Genomic DNA, 13,106 nt, shown 5'->3' with positions numbered 1-13,106 from the left:
AAGTATATAAAACTGTGTCAACATTAAAAGGGAGTCATCGTAACTAAAACGGAGCCACAACAATTTACCATACATTGACCATATATATTTTACACACCCCCACCGGAAAGGTAGACTCAACCTGTCACTTCCTTGTTTTTCAAAAGTTTTATTTTGAGAAGTTAGCACCATATTTTACATGTATCTCGTTTCATTTCCATCTTTATGTTGGGCCAACAGACGCTTCTTCCAGTGTTATTTTAGATTTGCTGTCTGCACTGTAACTTACAACGCAGACTTGTGGTACAACGTTGTTTCATGCCACTGTGCTGCTGAACTAGCTGGCTAGTAGCTTATTAACGTTAGTTCAACGAGGGAGAATGTGTTCCGCCGAAAACGAAGATTTCAGGGTTAAGTTTCCTCTACATTACTTTGTCTGGGAGAATGATTACAGGAATCTCGAAAAGGAGTTGAAAAAGGTATGTAAAATGTGTCTTAGGAAGTTTTACTTCGTTGCACGTTCGGCCAATTAATAGCTAGTTTATTGCTGCATTTTCTTTATTGAAGCTAGTTAGCATGCTACCTTATTTGCGATCTTGGTAGTAGTACTACTGTGAGCAGATAGCTAGTTAGCAGCCAATGTCTAGATCTTACTAAGACTTGGTTTCCAATTTATTTAATATTTTTTGGAGTAATTTAGTTCTGGATCAACGTTCACTGACATTACTCACTAATTCATGATTTTCAAAAAAATATGTTACGCTGGAGTTCTGCTATCTTGTTTGGTCGTAGCTGTGGTAGGGTAGCAGCTGTGTTATTGATTGATGCAGCATCCCGCATCAAAGTGCCCAGTCCCGTTCTTCCAGAAAGCGCAAAATATGTTTTTTAAAAGCATTTGAGCATGGCCACTCAGACCTAATTTCAGTCCAGTTTTGACCTTTAAAGCGTGTATTTACTCTGGTGAACCATGTGGTACAATTGTGTACCTGATTGTACGTCATGTGTCTGTTACGCGTCTAATAGGCGGACCACCATCACATTGAAAGTAAAGGTCACGTTTATAAAACGTCCTATCTAAAATGAAACCATAACGTTAATGATACATTGCCGGTAGCAGGTCGTATGGCTTTGTAAGTTTATCCATGTAAGAATATAAAAGTTTGGTGTTGCTTCACAAGGCTACCATTAATTGTGCTGAACTGTTGCGGACTCTTTCCGTTTGAAAGAACAACGTAGAGCTGGTTGACCCCAGAGGACGGACACCGCTCCACCTGGCAGTCTCCCTGGGACACCTGGAGTCAGTGAGAGTCTTACTGAGACACAATGCGGAAGTAACCAAAGAGAATGCAAAGGGATGGACAGGTGAGGCCAGCATCTGATTACATCAGTAGGTCATGGAGTGATTTACGATGTTGTACGAGTCACAGCTCTCAGACTAGCATGTGGCATTTGAGGTGGCTTTGCTGGTGGTTGAACCGTATTATTGGAGTCACTCACTCCCCATAGCTCCCGGTACTGAGAGGTTTATCATTAATAGATCCTGAGTTTTTGGCTGAAATCATGCGGGATAACCGGATATGTGACATGTAGCTTTGTATAAATTATACAAATAAGTGCTTTGGTTCTCTCTCTCTCTCTGCATGAATGAAATTTGAGCTGGAAGTTTCTGTGGTACTTAGCATCTGATCACTGTTTTCTGTAATGGCATGTGGGTGTTTGTGTGTGTGTGTGTGTGTATGCATGTGTGCTCATGCATTCGTGTGTGCTGGTGTGCGTGCGTGGGTGAATGTGTTTGTGTGTGCGTGTGCGGCGCACGTGTGTGTATGGGGCGCATGTCTGTGTGTGTGTGTGTGGGACGTGTGTGTGTGTGTGTGTGTGTGTGTGTGTGTTCGTACAGCATTGCAGGAGGCGGTCAGCACTGGAGACCCAGAGATGGTACAGCTGGTACTGCAGAGACGGGACTACCTCAAAGCCTCCACAGCCCTGGGAGGGGTGCCTGAGCTGCTGTCCAAAATCCGTGAGGTGCTGCTCTGCCGCTCTCTCTCTCTCTCTCTGCCTTCGCGTACTGTAAATCCCTTTTATTACTGTGCCACTGGAACCAGGCTGAATGGCTTAGCTCATTTCCCGGGTGATTTAGTGTTCTGCGCCTTGTCACTCTTAAACCGTGTTCGCGCGGTCTGCTAGCGAGCCTCCTTACGAGCAGGCTGTGGACGGAATCTGTAAATTACCTAATTATGTCGCTCGCTGTTGTACGTGTGCCAAAAACTGGAGGAGATTAATGGAGAATGGGGAAAGGAGAATGCCAGCATCGCAGCTAGCAGCCTGAGGTAGATGCAAACAGTACGCTCTCTGTGCTCTCCTGGAAAAACCTTGTTGCAGTTGTCCCTCTCTGAGCGGCCACAAGCATTCGGTTGTGTTCTGGTCCGGGATGCTGTAATGGAGAAAATAAGTTGTGCTGCACATATTCAGTCAGGTGTTGAGACTAAATAGAGAGCACTGACTAATTAATTTCTCTTTTTTTTCCCCTCACTACTAGTCTCCAGATTTTTACATGGAAATGAAGTGGGAGTTCACAAGTTGGAGTAAGTGTCGCCTGATGGATTTGGTAGCTTCACACCTAACTGATGTCTTGTGACTAATTCTGGAGCAGTCTCAGTCATTTCGGTTGTATAATAAAGCTGGCGTAAACAAATGAGCCAATGGCTGGCTGGCGTAGAAGTGTATCCAGGTGAAAACAAACACAGACAAGCCAAGACTTAATTTTTTTGTGCTTCAGATTGTAGTATTGATTTACTTTAGATGTTAACCTTGAGCTTGTCAGCCAGTCTGCATTTACTGGCCCCCGTGCGCTTGTGTGAACCATCCCATGTCCCGCATCTTTCCCAGTACCCCTGGTGTCACGGGTGTGCCCCAGTGACGTGTGTCGAATTTGGAAGAGCGGTGCCAACATTCGCGTGGACGCCACACTGCTGGGGTTCGAGAACATGACCTGGATCAGAGGTCGAAGGAGTTACATCTTCAGAGGAGACGGTGAGACTCAGGGGTGAAGTTGGGAGATCCAGAGTAGATTGAGGACCTGCTAGACTTCCCAGTCTTGACAGCTTTGTCCGTCCACACCTAGAAATTGAGGCACACATTTCCAGAAGTCCCATAACCCTGATTTGAATGTGCAGCCGGACTTGCCTCCTCTGTGTTAATTTTATTGCCATTGACTGTGATGCGTTGTCTTGTCTGTCAGTTGAATACAGTGCCTGTAAGTCGCTCTGTATGAGAGCATCTGCCGAATGGCTGGCTAAACTGTAGGTGTGTTTGCCCGTGTTGTGACGCACGCGCAGACAGCTGCACGGAGCTGATGGAGGTGAACCACGACGAAGAGGTGGTCGACACGGAGCGCTTCGACATCTCGCGGGAGATCGAGGACGTCACGCTGGACTCCATGCAGCCGGCCGAGCACGAGGTCGCCAAGCGACTGACCACGCCCATCGTCAACACCTACCTGGACACCCGCCACATCGCCTTTGAGAGGTACGGCTGGCTCCTCCCTCAGCTTAAAGTACCAGGGTGGCAGCCATATTGGCGGTGAGGTTATACAACATAGGCATGGAGGACTAATGTCCTCTGACTGAAATTTAATAATAGGTTATTAGAAGGAGGCTGAAGAAGAAAGGGGTAGGAGATAATGGCAGCAGTGTAGTCTAACCCTTTGAAGAGCAGGTTTTGTTGGAATTTTTTTAAATCTAGTTAAAAAAAAAAAGTCAGTGTTCTAGAACCCTGTTGCTTTCAATTCCCAGTAGTGACTGTGACATCAGCATCAGAATGCTCAGTGAAGAACATTCTGAACACATATTTGTGATCTCATGCCTTAAAGGGCTAATGGTTGAGGAAGTGCCCTTTGTAGCTGAGCAGTTGTAGATTACGTTGCCAGGTGGGGCACTGCTGTTGCGCCCTTGAGCAACATGCTTTGCATTACTGAACATTGAGCTGTAAGAATGGATAGCACCTAAAAATCTAATTGTGTAAGTTGCCCTGGATAAGAGCATCTGTTAAATGTTTATGATGTAAAAATGCTTTATAAGGTTTGCTGAAAGATGGTCAAATACAAAGTTTTACAAAGTTTTGTTGGCTTGACTACATCAGGAAGTAAATGCAACCTCTTTGACAGGATCCAGTTCACCCGGCAAAAGGCAAACTCCAGAATTCATGTATCGTGTTGCATTTGTCGTGCCAGCTGACGGCTTGGGCTGTGTTTGTTCGAGTGACCTTGGCCAGAGGCCTGCATAGTTTTTGCATGGAGGACACGACCTTGCCCTTCATTTATCGGGGGGAAAAAAAAAAAACAGAGCGGGTGCTTTCGTCTCCGCAGGAATAAATCTGGGATTTGGGGCTGGAGGACGGAAAAGACAGAGGTCGTCAACGGATTCGAAGCAAAGGTGAGCCATACGTGTGCAAGACCAGACAGGACAGGACTTAGCCTAGCTGCTGCTGGGATGATGCAGTGTGTGCACGCCTGGACCCCCAAGAGGTGACGGCACTACGCCGGTGTACCAATGCTGAGCAGATGGACACGCTATTTGTCCGCTCGTCTGCCAACGTTGCGTCCTCATTTGAGACCCCGCTGAGTCACTCGGGAGCCAGCGTCTGCCAACAGAAGCTTGCATATGTTTGATGTATTTGCAAACGTATTTGCATACCAATATTTGCGATGTGTATGAAGCTTCTTGCGTTGATGGAAATGCTCATCCAGGTTTGAGGTTCTTGTTTGTTACTTGTTTCCTTTTCCATCAGAATGATGTGTAATGTGTAATGATTATAAGCTCAGGTGTATTTTAGGACTGCTCTTCATTAGTACACTCCTTAGTGAGTGTTAGTGATTGCGCTGCCTCTGGTTACTTGGGGACTGTTGTTGACGTTGGGACGTTTTTCATTGGCAGGTTTTCACTGTGAACAACGTCAACGTGGTGATCCGGACGCGGACAGAGCATCTCACGGACGAGGAGAAGGCCCGAATAAAAGGTAAGGAGCCGGCACGCCTGTGCTCATTTACAGCCTCAGAATCATAGAATGCTAGTAGAAGCATAGAATGCTTAGAGCATTCTACGCAGCAGAAAAGCATAGAATGGTCATAAGGGGTGGATATGTCACAGGCTTCTGATGAGATGACTGAGGTCCTCCCACTGTTGTCAATAAGATCCCGGGGCGTACAAAGAGTGAGGGGGGGTTCCTCCTGACCTGGCCACCAGATCATCCATCCTCAGTTTAATTTCCGTACTCACTCCATCCTTCTCCACCTCATTTGGTTGATGGTGAGCGTACTGGCGCAAAATGGCTGCCATGCATCCTGAGACTGGAATAATTTCTTCACTTACTCTTACCTGCCATTTTGTTTTTTTGGGAACGATGAGGCAGACGGCACATAGTCCAGGGACCCTTCCCATATAAGTGCAATAACAGTACTGAATAGTATTATGCCCCCAGGATGAGGAGATTTTCTTTAGAGGAACTAACACACCAACAATCTCTTCTTGTGTCGCGTAGATGAGCGGAATGTTCTGGAATCTCTCCTCGGAACAGTGGAGCAGCACTTCAGCGCCCAAGGGGTAAAGAATTCCATAATTTCTTTCGGGAATGATATTTATAACGTGTCAATACTGTAGCTTTGAAACTTACACCTTATACCATAACCACATTTAAAAAGATTCTTAGCATATTGATATCTTTTTACTGAATCCAGTGTTTTGTCCACTGGAGCTTAAAGAAGAAGCGTAAAGAATCTTAAAGCTAAAGATAACAGCATTCTTGGTCCATGTTTGGAATGTATGTAAATGTTGAACAGGTTAAATTGCACCCAGTGGCCTCTGTCCCATCCAGAAATGGAATATGCTACACTATTTTGTAATTATGAGGAGTTTTTGTATAATATACTGATTTCTATTTCACTGCAATGTATATATTTTTTGAAAATGTATTGGGTCTTAAGCGCATGCTAAGTATAAGCGCATATATGAAGGTTCAGTCAAAGTCATCACTTTCACAACCGACAGTAGCAGTTAATACAAACCTACACAGAAGTTAAGATCAAGTTAAGATATGGGGGAACTTAAGCATAAGCATGTTTCACAGTCGGACATTTCCCGTAAGAGGTGACTTTCGGTTGGCTTTCGAAAACAGGACCTCACCCTGGAGTACGCCACTGCCACAAACCCCACGGCCATCACGCCTGAGGAGTACTTCGACCCAGACTTTGACCTGAAGGACCGAGACATCGGCCGGCCCATCGAGCTCACCATCCGAACCCAGAAGTGGGTCCCGTTCCAAGGCCTTTGGGCGTCAGAAAACGGGGCGTGCTGCAGTGCCGTGGGAAAAAAATGGCTGTCGTGACACTTTCCTTTCCAGTACCACAGATGAATCTGTGAAGAGCTTTATGGAAAATGCAGCAGGGATGATTCTTAAAATATGAAAGATTATGTAGGCATTCTAGACCTTTACCACATGCAAAAACCAATAACGGGACCAGTGACTGGTCATGTCAATTTGTTTTGCACCAGTCCGCGGTTGTGATACTGGTTTTGCGTGTGCTAAAAGGTTTTTGCTCACGCTGAAGGTCTTGGTAAATCAGGCAGTTTATAGCTTTCAGGACGTTGTTATCTGATTAACTTGACGATACCTGAGAGAATGCCGAAGCCTAATGTTACCTGGCTAAAGATTAGCAGGGTTCCTGTTTTAGCCCATATTCATGGTCCAAATCATGTTGTCCTGGTGTAAGATGACAAGTTGTGATGTATTTATTTTTGGGGGGGTACACTATGTGCTCTGTGATACGTGCAGGTTCAAGGCCACCCTGTGGATGAGCGAGGAGCACCCCCTCTCCCTGGTGGAGCAGGTGACCCCCATCATCGACCTCATGGCCCGCACGAGCACGCACTTCGCCCGGCTGAGGGACTTCGTCACCCTGCAGTTCCCCCCGGGATTCCCAGTCAAGATCGGTACGGTCCTATAGCATTGACAAATCCGCCCGAACTCGCCTGTCGCTGCTCAGGTTTGGGGCTGGGATTGTTACTGACCCCATCCTTTGACCATCTGAAGCTCTAAAGCAGTGGTTCCCAACCCTGTTCCTGGTGATCTATCAGCCTGCAGGTTTTCATTTCAGCCCTAACTTGGTGCAGCTGATTCTAGTAATTAGGAGCTCGACAAAGATCTCTAGCTGTTGAATGAGGTGCGGCTTTGTTAGGGCTGGCGCGAAACCCTACAGGACGGTAGATCTCCAGGAACAAGGTTGGACAGCCCTGCCCTAGAATATCTTTTAGTGCCCACATTTGCTTATGGCAAACAGACTTAGATTCTTGCTGGAAGCACCCGCTGATTAATTTTTAACATACTAAACACAGACACCTTAGCTGCTGTCCTTTTTAATGCTTAAATAAGTGACAGACTTATTGAATCATTATTGGTGTAATATTCGTACTGAAATGCAAGTACCGAATGTTTTGATATAAAAAAAATTTTTGTTATAGAATATTGCAGCCCTAGTGTTTAAGTATATGAAAGTGTTTCAGTTTGATTTGTATACAGTGGGCTTTAATAAAACCCAGAAATTGAATAAAACCTCAATCATCCTCTGATCCTCCTTTGATTATAAAAATAAGAATAGATAAAGCAGCATTTAATGCGATGCGGTGAGCTGAAATATCAAAATATCACTTTGGACAGGCAGACAATGAAAAATATGACTTAATTACATATCAGTGTTTGTTGCTTTTTGTCTTTGTTTCCCAGGAAAAGTCTGTGAGACATAATTCAATTTTACGCTTTTTTTTTCCATTGTAAGTGCCAGCCATTCAATAGTGTTATGGGGTATAAAAAAGATACATGTTTATGATTGCAAGGATTTTATGTATTGTGGGCCGGGGTGATTTGGGTTACATTACTGGCCCGATCAAATTTCTAGGACTTCGTCTCTAAAGTCCTTTGCTGCCTCCTTATGGCAGTACTAGTCTGTCACAGCTCTGCAGCAAATGGAACAGCGGTGTGCTCCATTAGTAAATTGTTACAGACAGACAGACAGGGTGTGCTGGTCGGTGTGTCAGACCCACTCTGCGCTCCATTAGCTGACCCGTGACCCTCGTTTCCTCTCTCGCAGAGATCCCGCTCTTCCACGTGCTGAACGCTAGGATCACCTTCGGGAACGTCAACAGGTGCAGCACCGGAGAGCCCCTGGACACGAACCCGCCGTCTGCAGCCGCGACGCCCACGGACGAGGAGGAGGGCGTGGGTAAGGCCGCCATTTTGTTTCCAGGGTCCCACGGCTCTGCTATTATAAAGTGCTTGAGTGAGTGTACTATGCGCAATAGACGCGCAACAGGACCACAAGTCAGTCAAAACGGCTACTGGAATGCACTGGAATTTCAAGTACTGGAATCTTTACTAAAGAAATTTACTAAAAAAAAGTCCGTATTTCTTTCAACAAAACAAAATGACATTTTAGTGTTAAGTACTTATATTTATGGTTCCATTCACTGAATGCCCATTACTGTCCACGGGACATTTGCCAACTGTTCCTTTGAAACATCACTCAGAACGGTTGGCAGATTTCCCATGGACAGTAGTGGACATCCAGTGAATGGAACCATACGTATAAATACTAAACACTAAAATGCCATTTTGTTTTGTTGAAAGCGATATCGACCTTTTTTTTTGTTGTTGTAAATTTCAGGCGCACATTATCAACAAAGACATGTCTTTCACTGCAAGTGGCGTCCTCGTAGAGGCTGTTCCTTGGTCACCGTTGATGCCAGTATACGCATCTCTTTCTATTCTCCCCCCCTTAATCCTCTTACCCCAACCAACCCCCCCCCCCTCCCCCAGCCCTTGCTCCATTCCAGGTGTGCCCCACGGTGTTTGAGGTGCCCCCCCACTACCGCCACCGCGGGGGCAGCCGAGCCACGCCCGTGTCCAACCACGACGAGGAGCTGCTGCAGTACGCCATCCACCAGAGCCTACTGGAGGCTAACGGAGGCCTGCGGGTGAGCCTGCTCACTTTACACTGCGAGCGTTAGCGTAGCCGCTTACATTTACACTGCGACTGTTAGCGTAGCCGCTTACATTTACACTGCGACTGTTAGCGTAGCTGCTTACATTTACACTGTGACCGTTAGCGTAGCAACTTACATTTACACTGCGACCGTTAGCGTAGCCGCTTACATTTACACTGCGACCGTTAGCATAGCCGCTTACATTTACACTGCGACCGTTAGCATAGCCGCTTACATTTACACTGCGACCGTTAGCATAGCCGCTTACATTTACACTGCGACCGTTAGCATAGCCGCTTACATTTACACTGCGACCGTTAGCATAGCCGCTTACATTTACACTGCGACCGTTAGCATAGCCGCTTACATTTACACTGCGACCGTTAGCGTAGCCGCTTACATTTACACTGCGACCGTTAGCGTAGCTGCTTACATTTACACTGCGACCGTTAGCGTAGCTGCTTACATTTACACTGCGACCGTTAGCATAGGTGCTTACACACATCACATCCTATCCTCACACATCAAATCCTTTACTTACTTTACACTGCGACCATTAGCACCTTGCTCAAGGGTTCAACGGCAGCTTCCTGTGGGTGTGGCACACCCCTGTGTCTGTCTGTAGATGTTTGTTCTCTGGCCTCAATCAGCATCCTTTGCATGTTATTTGCATTTTTAAACGTCCCATAGATCCATGTCCTGTTGTTTGTGCTACAGTCAGCCCTGTCAGATGTGCTGTATGTGTTTCCTGAAACGAACAGGAAACCCATACACTTGTGAACTAATCACTTTTATCGTTTCAATAATCTGCCTATTGATTTTGCTTTTCAAGGAGACATCTTGGGCTGACAGCAACGGGAGGGTCAGCGAATCAACGCTCAACAGCCCTGGTGAAAGGTATGTCGAAATTGAGGCATTGGGGGGGGGGTGGTGATGAAAACAAAATTGCTTCTGTCTGTCTATCTAATGCGTCTCTTCCTGGTGCTGCCATCTTTCCTGGGGATGCAATTCCAGGTCTGTCCCCGAGGGGGTGCTGGTGGACCTGGGAAACTCGGTCGGCCCTGTCAGCAGCGGATCCACCGTCAGCCCAGACTCTGACCTCCAGCTCGCCATCTCCCTCTCCGCCCGGGCGCAGGAGGAAGAGGAGCAGAGACGGAGGGAGGAAGAGGAGGAGCTGGAGAGGATTTTGAGGCTCTCGCTCACTGAGAAATAAACTAGTGAGGGGAGCAAAAATAATAATAATAATTACTTTTTTTCCTGTAAAGGAAGTGAGTCGACCTTTGCCATAGCTACGCTAACTTTCTAACTCCAGAGGCGGCCATTTTGAGCCCTGCCACACCGGAAAGCCCGTTAACCTGCAGGCGTCAGTCTTAACATGCAGCGGGTGGGGCCCACACCACCACAAGCAACTATTGTCAATGTGTGGTACACATTGTTTCTTACTATTTTATATGCATAAACATTTATTATATATATATATATACACGTATATATATTTGTATCCCTTCATAATTTTATACGCGCACTCGTTTCTTGAGCAACGTCTCTGTGTGGCAAGTTCTGCGCGCCGTTGGCCAGGTTTTTGAACACTACCTTAGAAGAGGCTGGAGTGGAGGCAAAGTCAGGCCTGACGGACTGCATTGTTTTAGGAAATTTTGAGTATTCCACTGTGAAGGGAAAAGGAGGTAGATATGATCCAATGGCGCACGTAATATGATCGTTGACTGGACGTGTTGGTGAGAGTCGAGTCTGCGGGTAGAGTTTTAGAAAAAGGCTTTAGCGTTTCAATTAAAAGATATCTCAGGGTTTCGTACTAGTTCCTCTGACCTTTTTTTTAAGAGGGTGTGAAAGTAAGGCAGAGGGGGCACGTTGAAAAGGAGAGAATGTTCGTTAAGGTATGGCGGTCGAGTCAACAATAAATTTAGGCCGCACTGTAGCAAGTTCAATAGCGTAAATCCGGGCCTGTTGCCGAGCTTTCACGTTTTTCATATCCGGGTCAAACAAGGGTCAGTAACTACATCACGTTAGCAACCGTCAGCAGGCATATTGGGACAAACGGGTACGCAAAACAATCGAAGCAATAGCAATGCCAGTGTGCCTGCGGAAAAGATATACACGGCCCAGAGCTGGCTACACGCGGTGTCAATCTCCAGTGGAAGACTTGAGTGTAATGTTCAGGTTTGCAGTGTAGGCCTTTAATTGTAAGTTTCTGTTATGTATAAATGTTAATAGTTGAGTAACGGAATCGGTAATGTGCCAGAGCTGCAATGCAAAAGTATTAAAAGGGCTGAACCCCCCCCCCCCCCCCCCAGACGCAGACTGCCACAACCGTCGTTTTACTGGTCCGCACGTGAATTCCTGGGAAGTTGTACGCTCTATATGTGAACGCGGACGCCAGCTGAATGTAGCATCACAGAACCGCGTTGGCCTCTCTCTGTCTGTGGAGAGAGCCTTGCGGTGCTTCGGTTTGCCCTGCTAGTTAGCAACTTGCTATGCGATTCAAGACCAAAATTATTTTATTTTATTTTTTTTTAAAGAAAGAAATAAAATGGTTGGAGATGTGTAGCATTTCGTTGCGTGCTCAGACGAAGGGGGATTTCGTATTTTATACTTTGAAAGTCTTGAAACTTTTGCTCAAAAAAATTAATTGAGGCATTTAAACAACACTGGGAACTGATATAAGTGCATATAAAGTATTTCCAAACAGTGACGTAATATTTTTTTCTTATGGCTGGTACTGCAAACCTCGAGGATCGTATAAACAGACAAGAGATCTCTATCATCCAAAATAATTTTGCATTAATAATATTAGTTTTGAAAGGGGAAGGGACTTCGTATGCTGTATTAATTTTGCTGGAGAGCTCTTGTCTTAACATGTTGAAGAATTTGCTTCTTAAAAGACATTTGTCAGTTTCAGAATGTTCGTTTTTGTCTTTAAAAAAAAATAAAAGCACTTTATTTCCAGTGAGATTTAAGAGACTTATTGTATTTAGAGTTGTAAAAACTGAGATTAGTATCATGATACTCACAATTTGCTGTTTAATTCACTAAATGAGTAATTATTTTGAGTTCCCTTTTGGAAAAAAGTGACATTTATTGCACTTCCTAAATCAAACAGGTGATGGCAGTGTTCTTTGATATTTTATTGTAGTTCTCCATTTTATTGTAGTTCCCCTTCCTGACAGACCAAAAAAGGATTGTCTATGTCTTATTTGTCTCTTAATAAACTTGGTCCTCATCTGTTTGTTGTAGAAAATACTCATTTTAATTTTAGTTTGTTCTGTTGGGCCTGGGATGGCAAGAATTGATCTTCTTCATTTGGTTTCGTTTGCTAAAACCAGCTACCACCCACGCTCATTGATGACATCTCCGCATCTGTGCTGTTTGTATACTATATTCCGCAATTAGAGGATCTGAACTGTTTATGCTAATTAACTTTGCGTCCATAAGAATATTACTGTGGATGTAAACGGGGCTTATCCATGTTGTGTAGGAGGAATTTTCTGTGTAACTGGCCTTGTAAATTAAATTGCAAAAGATTGCCCTTCCATGCAACAGACTCACCAACACAACGAAGAGTGATTATTCACAGTCAGAACTGAACAACCTATGTCTTCTGATGTCATTGTGGAAATGCATAATCTGTAGCACTGAATTAAGCAGATTCTCTTATAAATACAATATCTGTCACTTTGAACACCGATTCGCCCACTGCAAGCATTAATATGGGTTAGAAAAGCCTTATTTCACTTTGTGTACACGTATATTACTGGTTATGTAATGTGTTTAATGCCATTTGACATTTCAGTCCTGAGAGTCTTGGATTTATGCAAATTGTAGTTTAAATTTAAATGGTAATGGTCAAGCCTTGGGTAACCTTGGAGTTTATTGACAGTTTCTAATCTTGACAGACATTTGAGTGCCATTTGTAGGGGTCTTTGAAGTCTGGGGTCTTATTTCATGATTTGGGAAGTGTTTGAGGACTGTTGCAGCCCCAGTCCTACCTTGAATACTTAAAATTGCCTTTTAAGTGGAAAGATCAGGATCCAGTCTCCATAACCGCTTTCTGTGTGACACAATTAAAATTTGCCCGAGTTC

At 44.9% G+C, this 13,106-nt stretch overlaps 1 protein-coding gene across 2 annotated transcripts; it reads left to right on the top strand.

The window, feature by feature from the left end:
- Nucleotides 1–120: 120 nt before the first annotated feature.
- On the top strand, nt 121–12,252 carry ankrd13a (ankyrin repeat domain 13A). 2 transcript variants are annotated; one of them, XM_035380442.1, is made up of 15 exons: nt 121–458; nt 1,206–1,341; nt 1,877–2,001; nt 2,516–2,561; nt 2,866–3,009; nt 3,315–3,504; nt 4,343–4,409; nt 4,911–4,992; nt 5,515–5,576; nt 6,148–6,278; nt 6,805–6,962; nt 8,117–8,248; nt 8,842–8,999; nt 9,841–9,905; nt 10,017–12,252. In XM_035380442.1, the coding sequence occupies exons 1-15, from the start codon at nt 360–362 to the stop codon at nt 10,219–10,221; spliced, it is 1,800 nt and encodes a 599-aa protein (XP_035236333.1). In that variant the 5' UTR covers nt 121–359; the 3' UTR covers nt 10,222–12,252. The 2 variants fall into 2 exon arrangements, with proteins under 2 accessions (XP_035236333.1, XP_035236335.1); XM_035380444.1 differs by having other exon boundaries at nt 122–458; nt 10,023–12,252.
- Nucleotides 12,253–13,106: the final 854 nt, after the last annotated feature.

Source organism: Anguilla anguilla, chromosome 10 (genome assembly GCF_013347855.1).
Source record: "Anguilla anguilla isolate fAngAng1 chromosome 10, fAngAng1.pri, whole genome shotgun sequence".
In the NCBI taxonomy this organism is placed as follows: Eukaryota; Metazoa; Chordata; class Actinopteri; order Anguilliformes; family Anguillidae; genus Anguilla; species Anguilla anguilla.
The sequence above is the reverse complement of the archived record's forward strand: the minus strand, read 5'-3'. Positions and strand labels throughout refer to the sequence as shown.